At 44.9% G+C, this 9,746-nt stretch overlaps 1 protein-coding gene across 2 annotated transcripts; it reads right to left on the bottom strand.

Annotated features, from left to right (window-relative positions):
* Positions 1 to 1,310: 1,310 nt before the first annotated feature.
* Positions 1,311 to 6,375, bottom strand: Mrpl20 (mitochondrial ribosomal protein L20). Of its 2 annotated transcripts, XM_063288394.1 has the most exons (5): positions 6,104 to 6,375; positions 5,627 to 6,019; positions 5,422 to 5,532; positions 3,269 to 3,346; positions 1,311 to 1,665 (listed from the first exon to the last, which is right to left on the bottom strand). In XM_063288394.1, exons 2-5 carry the CDS (start codon positions 5,711 to 5,713, stop codon positions 1,492 to 1,494), a joined length of 450 nt encoding a protein of 149 aa, XP_063144464.1. In that variant the 5' UTR covers positions 5,714 to 6,019; positions 6,104 to 6,375; the 3' UTR covers positions 1,311 to 1,491. The 2 variants fall into 2 exon arrangements, with proteins under 2 accessions (XP_063144464.1, NP_001102898.1); NM_001109428.1 differs by lacking the exon at positions 6,104 to 6,375 and having other exon boundaries at positions 5,627 to 5,841.
* Positions 6,376 to 9,746: the final 3,371 nt, after the last annotated feature.

The following is a 9,746-nucleotide window of genomic DNA, read 5'->3' as shown; positions in this document are numbered from 1 at the left end:
GTTAGTAACTTCAGAATGTCCCTGAAACTGACTGGATTTCTTAGACACCCTCCCCAAGCGTGTCACGTCAACAGCTGTAAGGACTACTGAGAGACTCTCAAACAAGCCAAGGTGCTCGGAAGAGACACTCCCCAACCCACTGGGCTGCTTGTAAGCAGTGCAGTGCACTCCAGTTTTCATGAGCTATCACTCATTTGAGTCATTTCTGCTCCCTTAAGTAATCCTGACAAACTCACTGGTATACCAAGTGGACTTTAGTCGTATCTTTACTTTGATCAGTCAATGGTTCCCTCTGAGGTGAGTCCCCTTTTGTTCACATCTCAGGAATGCTGTCCTAGCTAGAAGAAAGAATGGAATAAATCAAGGAAAGGAGTTATTGTCAGGGTCTGCTGGGATTTGTTTCCAGGAAATGGCTTTGGTAAGAGTTACTAGGATAAGATCAAATGTAGACCAATCATGAAAAACAAGCAGTGGACACAAGAATGAAGATTAGGGAGTACAAACTATAGAATTTGACAGAAGCATGGAAATTAGGTGTTTAAGAGATGGCAGTCTGGGGGGTTGGGGATTTAGCTCAGTGGTAGAGTGCTTGCCTAGCAAAGGCAAGGCCCTGGGTTCGGTCCCCAGCTCCGAGAAAAAAAAAAAAAAAAAAAGAGATGGCAGTCTTTAGGTGAAGCAGGACCCCAAGAGGTCAAGGAATGGACCTAACCTGAATACATTAGATAATGTAGGAGAAAGAGTCTGCATCATACAACATCATCAATAGAGCTGCTGAGGTGCTGCTGCAACAGGACTGTCCAAAATTTATTCCTTAGCCTTACAGAGCAGTCTTGTGAAAAGACCTAGCTACATGATAAAAATTTGCAAGTGCCCCAACCCCCTCTGAAATTGACACATCCTTTCAAACTGAAACCAAGAGCATCACATTCCTCATAAGGGGACATATTCCCCTGATTGTACTCAACTGGGAGCATGGAAAGAGAAGGAAAGCAGCTAGTGGCTCAACTGCTGAGTCCCTGGGCCCATGACATACATGAGGAAAAGACCAAGAGGTTAAATCAATCATGTTTACAGTAAGCCTTCATTTGTGAGGACTTAAGGCAGACCAGACAACTGAGGGGAGGAGTGTCAGTTCAAAACCTGATTAGGACCCCTACTTTAAAGGGAAAAGCAGTGTGCAGAGATGAATCCTACTACTCCTACTTAGCCTTTCCCATAATAGGTAGCCCACACTGGCAAATCTATGGGTGGTACAGAAGCTTTATATCCCCCTAAGGTGGATTACTTGATGCCAGGAAATAACTCACAAATTCAACACTGCAAAAACTTTATTTGTACATTCTTTACAGGACAGTTTGGGGCTGTGTCACTGAGTAAACACCTGTTGTCTCAGGCCTGTTGCTAAAATGTAAATAAATACAAATCAGACTTACTGGTGACAATCCTTTTGGTCCTATCTTGTTTTTAACAGTTTCTATAGCACTGCAGCCTTCAGTGGTATTGTACCACTCTGGAAAAGATACCTTCAGGCTCCTTTCCATCCCCCAAAGCTGCAGCAAATCCTTCCTGCTGCCTCCTCTTAGCCAAAGCAGCCAAAGATTTAAACGTCTTTGGTTCATAGATGGCCAGGTCCACAAGTACTTTCCTGTTGAGCTCCACCTGGCACTGGAAAGACAAAGAACCACAGCCTGTAGTAAGCATAGAAACCACGAGAGAAAACTAGGTGTGGTGGCACATGCCTTTAATTCCAGCACCGTAGAGCCACTGGCAGGCAGATCCCTGTAAGTTCCAGGCCAGGTAAAGAATACCCTAGCTCAAGAAACAACAGTAACCAACCAACAAAAAGAAAATATTTCAATAGAATACAGGAGAGACCATGTTGGGGCAAACAGAAGGATGCAGCCACAAGACCTCTACTGGGTCTAGAGTAGCCAGCCAACACTCTACTAGTGTGAAACACTGGGGAACTGTGGGAAAGGCACAGTAGGAACATCTTACATAGAGAACACATCAGGACACTGCAGGACAGATGTGAGGACGAAGAAGGGAGCCGATAGAGGCTGCGACATGAAAGACCACACTGAGGCCCAGGTACCATGGCTAGGGTCAGTGGTTACCTGGGCACTGAAACTTCCGGCCTGTGCCAACTCTTTACTGTAATTCAAGGATGTATAAACTCATTAAGCTGTGATTTCTACCAAGTAAGACTGCAGGGTTGGCAGACACAGGTGATTTTTTTTTTTTTTTTGGTTCTTTTTTTTTGAGCTGGGGACCGAACCCAGGGCCTTGCGCTTCCTAGGTAAGCGCTCTACCACTGAGCTAAATCCTCAGCCCCCAGACACAGGTGATTTCAAGGTGAGACTCTGGCTTAGAAGAGGCTATAGGGCTGGGAGAGTAACTGAGTGGTAGAAGTCATATGTACAAGGCCCTGCTTCTTAACCTTAGCAATGATGATAAAGTAACAGGTGATTTCGGAAAGCAAGAAAAGAAGGGGGATGAGCTGCATATATTAAATACTGTTTTCAAGCATTGAGTGGACTCTATTGCGTGACCTGTGACTGACTTTCTCCCCCTCCCCACCCTCCCTTTGTTTTCCCCTAAATCTATTATGTAGCTCTGGTTGTCCTGAAACTTACTACATAAACCTTGCTGGCATCAACCTCAGAGATGCATCTGCCTCTGCCTCCCAATAGTTTGGACTAAAGGTACGCACCATCGTACCCCAAACACCTGTGACTTTAAATCTACTTCTGAACTTCAGGCCCACATAAGTAAAATGGAGGACCTAAAAGCGACTCAGGTCACCTAGACGACCCTTTTAAAGCACTAGAACAATGTCTGTGATAGAGCAGAAATGGAATGCCCACCACTGGACAGCTAGAGAGACCGCTCAGCAGTTATGAGCACTTACTCCTCTTCCAGAGGACTGAAGTTTACTCCCAGTACCTACATGACAGTTTGCAGTCATCCTAACTTAGGGACCTAATGCTCTCCTCTGGTATCCAAGGATACCAGGCACAGATGTATTACACAGACTTACACACACATATAAAATAACTTCTGTACATAAAAACATAAACAAACAAACAAACAAAACCCCTCAAATTCTAAAATTAAAATCAGTTTTCTACCTTTTTCTTTTCATACAGAAATATCCATGTTGGCAACTGTATGACATGCTCTGCTCACAATATGCTAAACTAGGCTGGCTCACATCTGATGGCATGACTCCTTTACATGCTCAACACCTTGATACGGCTCAACTTACCTTAACTAAGTTGAGAATAAATGCTGGGTACTGTAAGCCATGTTCCTGGGAGGCAGCTGTAATTCGATTAATCCAGAGCTAGAATCAAAACATTGAGAGGTTTAATACTGATTTTCTTTCTTTTTTTGAAACTGGGTTTTACTATGCATCTCTGAGTTTTCAGGAACTCACAATGTAAGCCAGGCTGGCCTCAAACTCACAAAAATCTGCCTGCCTCTGCCTCTCTAGTGCTGAGAGTAAAGGTCTGTACCACTACACCTGACTCTAGGATGGTTTGCTATTGATTTCTGAATGTTGTATCTATATCTTGTTTATAGCAAAGACTCTGCACTAAAAAGTGCTTGTAAAATAAGTAGAAACCATGTTTCTTCTCAGGAAAACAGGTTTTTAGGGAAAGCAACAACAAAGGTTGATACATTTCACACAGGCCGGCTCCACTATGATTCACAAGCAGGCAGCACTCCAGGAATTTCAGCCAGCTTAGGTTAGGCATTGAGATACTCTCTCAAAAAAGCAAAACAGGCAGCCGGTCCTGGTGGTACAATCCTCTAATCCCAGCACTAGGGAGGCAGAGGAGGGCAGATCACTGTGAGTTAGAAGCCAACTTGGTATATACATAGCGAGTTCCAGGACAGCAGAGCAACACATTAAGGCTCAGTCTCAACAACACACCACAAAGCAAACACAGGAAGTAAAGCAAAAAGTTCCGTAATAAGTGGCAAACAAGCTAAGGTGATACTACATGCCTGAAATTCCAGCACTCAGGAGGAAGGAGGATCATCTCAAGTCTAAGGCCAGCCTGGTCTAACCAGTGAGTTTCAGGGCAGGTAGGCTATATGGTGACATTATATCTCAGAAGCAAACAAAATATATATATAGGCAGGAGGCCTGGTAGGGGCTCTGTAACCCCAAACCCCATTATAGCTGAGGCATGACTACAAGCCTGGACAATAGCATGAGTTCAAGTCCAGCCTCAGAACTTAAAAGTTCTGTGACATCAGATTTCCCTAAAGTTTGGAGGCCAGGCACCCTAGCACATTCAGGTCCTCATCTCAAAACAAAAACAAAAAAACTAAAACAAAACAAAAAACAGGTGATGGCTGAGTAATTACACTTCAAGTTGACTTCTATCACTCAATACCTGAAACACAAAAGGCTGGCCACAGCAGTATGCATGTGCGACCCTCGCAGTCCTAAGTTTGAGCCAGAACTTCATGGACCAGGTAGCTTAGAGTACAGAGTATAACAGGAACAGCAAGGCAGATTCTGCCGCAACAAGGTAAAAGGCAAAAACAAACTCCTGAAAATTACCCTCTAGCCTCCACATTCCGGCATATGCAGGAGTGCAGGCACACACAGAGAATCCATGCCTAGCCTATTCAAGGGCCTGGGTTCATTCAATCCTCAATCAGTACTGCCTTCTTCTCAGTCAAAATTGACAAGTCAGTCAATCAGTCAGCCACTGAAAACGATTTGTATGCACCAATAAAACAAAGATTGAGATTCTGTGGCAGAAATAGGAACATGGCAAACTCGACTCCATGAAGGGAGAGAGGGTTCTTGAAAGATTTGGCTTGATTGAATTAGTAGAGTCTGTGCTACCCACTGACAAACACCTTAACATCTGTCTGGAAAGGCACAGACAAAATTTTTTTTATATTTGTATATATCCTGTGAGGATGTGTGTGAGTGGGTGCACGTGGAGACCAAGATGAGTCAGATCCCTTGAAGCTACAAGTATAGACAGTTTTGAGTTGATATAGAAGACCAGCATGTCCTCCTATCTGCTGAGCCTTTAGGGAACACTTTCTGACTGTCAAGGTCAGAAATGACATTTCTTACGGCCCTGTGGACATAACTCATAAGAACTTAGAAGAACTATGACACAGGCCCCGAGTACAGCTTTCGAAAATGACAGAAAAACACTTCACACAGCTTTTGTCCAAAGAGGTAAATGAAATTCTCAAGGGATGAAAGCCAATGTCCTGTGGATACAGAAGGCCAAGCACCGGGGGGGGTTGGGGGAAAGGGGGCATGGAGGGCTGAGCTCCAGAAGCCCTGTGTGGAAGAGAGCCTATAGCTCTAGGGAGATGAAGGACAAGCGGGGAGTGGGAGGGGGGTGTTGGGGTCCGGCTGCCAGGGGCGGCGCTTACGGTCCTCAGGTTCCGCTTCTTAAGTCTGCGGGAGTTCGTACACTTAACGAAGGCTCTGGTCACCGCCCTGACGGCCAGCCGGTAGCAGCGATTCTTCCTTCCCCTAAAATGCTGGATGAAAAAAATAAAAAAATGGAAGAAGGGTGTCCGGATGGCAGCACGACTCTTCGACCATGGCCCCCGGGACACCGACACGCGCACTCACCCCAGCATGTTTCAGCACCTCCTGAACCCGCCAATAGCGGTCTGTGAGGCGGTTCCGTAGCCAGAGCCGCGTCGTAAGGAAGACCATGATGGGACCCCGGAATCCCGAGGGGCTACCATAAGCGCTTCCGGGTCAACGGTCAGAAAGTCCTGCCCTGACGGATGTGTGCAAGCACTGTCTTCCGGGTCGCCTCTAGACTCGTCCCTGAGTTCAGTTCCGTTGTGCCAGACGGTCCGCACGCGGGTGAATGGTTAGAACTGATATCATAAACTGGAGGGACCAAGCCAGCGGGGATGATGATAAAGTTGATAGAGCAGTCTCGAACAGAAATCAGATTTACGTAAACGACCAAGAACCCTCGGTGGTATACTCTTGTGTGGGCATCAATTGGTCCTAAATAAAAGAAATTAAATCAAGTAAACCCATTCTGAAGAACGCAAGTCTGAGTCACATGCTCAAAAGAACAAAGGTATCTACCGTCCTGAAATTGTGTCCCGGGGGTCAAGCCCAACCTCCCACAGATTCAGCAGGCCAAGCTCCGGGGGAGTTGCAGGTGATCCAAGCTCTACTGAGATGAAGGCCAAGCTGACAGCAGGAGTGGGACTCACAGTCGACTTTTAAGAGTGGCAGAATTTAGCGTATTCATCAGCTTTACTCAGAGTAAAGCTCTGACTAAGAAGTTGGCTACGAAGCCAGATGGTGGTGGCATATGCCTTCGATCCAAACACTCAGGAGGCAGAGGGAGATGGATCTCGTGAGTTCGAGGCCAGACTGGTCTACAGAATGAGTTCCAGAACAGCCAGGGCTACACAGAGAAACCCTATCTCAAAACACCCAAACAAAAACAAAAGTTATTTATGGAAGCTTCAGAGACGGCTCATCAGTTGAAAACGCTGTTTACATCTACAGTTCTAAATGATCTCACACCTTCTGGCTTCCTCAGCCAAATTGCACATGAGGCATACAGATAGGTATGCGGGCCAAACAGCCATGTACGTGGAATGAAAAAAAATCTTTTGCCAAGGTAGTAAAAGCCTTTAAATCTAGTACATGGCGGGGTTGGGGATTTAGCTCAGCGGTAGAGCACTTGCCTAGCAAGGGCAAGGCCCTGGGTTCGGTCCCCAGCTCCGAAAAAAAGAAAAAGAAAAAAAAAAATCTAGTACATGGGAGGCAGAAGCAAGATGATCTCTGTGAATTGTAGGCCAGCCTAATCTACACACATAGAGAGTTCTAGGAGAGCTGGAGCCACATAGAAGTATTCTGCTTCAAACAATACTAGGCTGCTGGTGCCCACTTTAATCTCAGCACTTGGAGGGCAGAAGCGGAAAACTGTGTCTCAAAAGGCTAAAAAAAAAAAAAAAAAACCAAAAAATGAATGTATATATTTACTGGTGTTGGGGGGCATATGGAGGTCAGAGAGTGATAAAAATACTCTCAAGTATTGCACAAAGAGAAAGTAATTTGGCAAGATGGTGTCGCTTTGCAGTAAGGACGCACTAGAACTTGAACCTAGCCAATGAGTGAAAACATTTGCAAAATGGCCTCTTTTCTCCCTGATGTAGGTGGTGATTGTGTTTCATGGCATTGGTGGGAGGTTGGCTTCACAATCTGACAAGAACAAGATTGGTTATTCTACCCAAAAGGGAAAGAGAGAGGTTCAAGAATATAGCCTCTTGTATAGGAGACAACTTTCAAGAAGGACTTGGTTCTTTACTACCAGGTGGGTCCCAGGGAACAAATTTAAGTCCTCTGGTTCCTGACCTGCTGAGTCATCTCTCCAGCTCGCTCTCTCTTCTCCCTCTCTTCTCTCTTCTCTCTCTGTGTATGTGTGTGTGTGTGTGTGTGTATGTATATGTGTGAATATATATACACATATATACATATACATCATATACATGCACACATAAACATGCATGTACACATATACATTTCGAGTTGGCACACATAAGCAAGCCACAGCAGGCATGTAGAGATAAGAGGACAATTTGTTGGGGGTTCTCTCCCAGCAAGTGGATTCTGTGGTTCACATAAGTTGTCAGACTTGGATACCAAATGCCTTTACCCAGTCAGCCATCTCACTGGTTCCTAAAATAAATACCTGAGGGCCGGAGAGAAGACTCTGATTAGAAGCACTCATTGCCAATGTGAAGGACTCATGTTACCAGCACCCACATGTCAGCTTACAACCATCTGTAACTTCAGTTCTAGGAACACAGTCTCCCAGCCTCCTGGGTACTGAGCATACATGTGATGTACATATATATGTACATGGAGGCAAAATACATATGAAATAAAATAATTTAAAAAATAATGATAGGGATGTCGGTACACACCTTTAAGCCCTGCTCTTTGGAGGCATAAACACATCTCTGAGTTAGAGGCTATCTTGATCTACAGTCAAGATTTGGAAAGGTAGGACTGAGCTTGTCTCTAAATAAATAAATGAATGTCTGGCCAGATTGACATGTTTTGTAGAGCATGGTATGGTGCAGAAAAGGGCACCTCATTGGGTCCATGCCGAGGCACCCTTCCCCACTGAAGTACCAGCCATATGATGGGTTTAGTATAAAATTTTATTTGGAGGCATAGGAAGAGGGGTTGTGAATGGAGTAGAGGCCGAGAGAAGACAGAGAGAAGAGAAGAGAAGAGGCTAGCTGGAACACATGGAGAGGGGGAGGTGGGCGGAGAGAGAGAGAGAAAAGGGTCAGAGAGAGCAAAGAGAAGCCTTTTATAGAAAGCCAGGCCCACCTAGAAGGTAGGCTAGAAGGAATGGTAACATGCCAACACAGGTGGTGGTGGTTCACACCTTTAATCCCAGCACTTGGGAGGCAGAGGCAGATGGATCTTTGAGGAACTCTCACTTCCAATGAACAGCTGTTCCTAAAGGAAGAATTAGTTTTCCAGGGGAGTCTTACACGGTGCACAAACCACATCTTAAGGGCAGGTCCCATGCCCAGATGGCCAACAGGAAGTAAATTCAAGGGTATTTTAGGAGATTTATTGTCTCATATTGTTTTGTTTGGGCATTTCTTTTTAACTTCACTGTTCTTTTGTTTATATGATTGATGATGGGTTATTTCTTCTCAGGTGAAACGAACCAATTCAAGCCATATTAGAACATACTAAAGATCAGGCCAGCCTGGTCTACAGGATGAGTTCCTGGATAGCCAAGGCTGTCTTGAAAAATGGAAACCAAAGGGGGAAAAGGGGCTTTATTGCAAATAAGTTTCTGTTAAGATTTGTTCACTGGCAGGGTTGGAGAGATGAATCTGTAGTCAAGAGTACTTTCTGCTCTTCCAGAGGATCTAGGTTCAATTCCCAGCCCCTCTCCACATGACTGGTCACAACTCTCTTTAGCTCTAGTTCCAGGGGATACAATGCCCTCTTCTGACCTTAGTGGCCTCTGAAAGCACTAACTGCGCAGACATACAGACACGCAGGCCAAGTACCCATACACATAAAAAATAGTAAAGTAAGGGTTGGGGATTTAGCTCAGTGGTAGGGCGCTTGCCTAGCAAGCGCAAGGCCCTGGGTTCGGTCCCCAGCTCCGAAAAAAAGAAAAGAAAAAAAATAATAAAGTGAAAATAATTTTGTTGAAAACAAAGATTGGGGCTGGAGAGATGACTCCGAGGTTAAGATCAATGTCTGCTCTTCCAGAGGTCCTGAGTTCAATTCACAGCAACCACATGGTGGCTTCCAAGCATCTATAATGAGATCTGGCGCCCCTCTTCTGGCCTGCGGGCACACATGCAGGTGGAACGCTGTACACATAATAAATAAATCTTTAAAAAAACAAAAACCAAAAAACAAAGATTGGCAGCAATTGGTTGCTATGCCCCTAACAAAATGAGACAGCCCTGATTCTAAGCTGCCCACAATTAGGCCCATTCCCATATCAAAGAGTATGCCTTTATGAGAGAGTTCAAAGGGACAGAACTGGATAAGGGCCACCATTAAATCCTTGTTCCAGAAGAGCCATAATTCTGCTGGGTAGGAAGAATGACCTAGTTAACAATTGTCTGGGAAGAGAAGCCCGGTCTGTCTAGACATAACTATGATAATAGTTTTACATTATAAATCTCTCCACTTGTCCAAACAACCAAACCTTGGAACGTCTGTG

This window comes from Rattus norvegicus, chromosome 5 (genome assembly GCF_036323735.1).
Source record: "Rattus norvegicus strain BN/NHsdMcwi chromosome 5, GRCr8, whole genome shotgun sequence".
Lineage (NCBI taxonomy): Eukaryota > Metazoa > Chordata > Mammalia > Rodentia > Muridae > Rattus > Rattus norvegicus.
The sequence above is the reverse complement of the archived record's forward strand: the minus strand, read 5'-3'. Positions and strand labels throughout refer to the sequence as shown.

Excerpts from the sequence above, each read along its gene's own strand:
- Mrpl20 (XM_063288394.1), bottom strand. The coding sequence starts at position 5,713 with ATGGTCTTCCTTACGACGCGGCTCTGGCTACGGAACCGCCTCACAGAC. Across the intron at positions 3,347-5,421 it reads AGAAGCGGAACCTGAGGACC|CTCTGGATTAATCGAATTAC; the intron begins GTAAGCGCCGCC and ends TTTTGATTCTAG. Across the intron at positions 1,666-3,268 it reads TTATTCTCAACTTAGTTAAG|TGCCAGGTGGAGCTCAACAG; the intron begins GTAAGTTGAGCC and ends TTGTCTTTCCAG.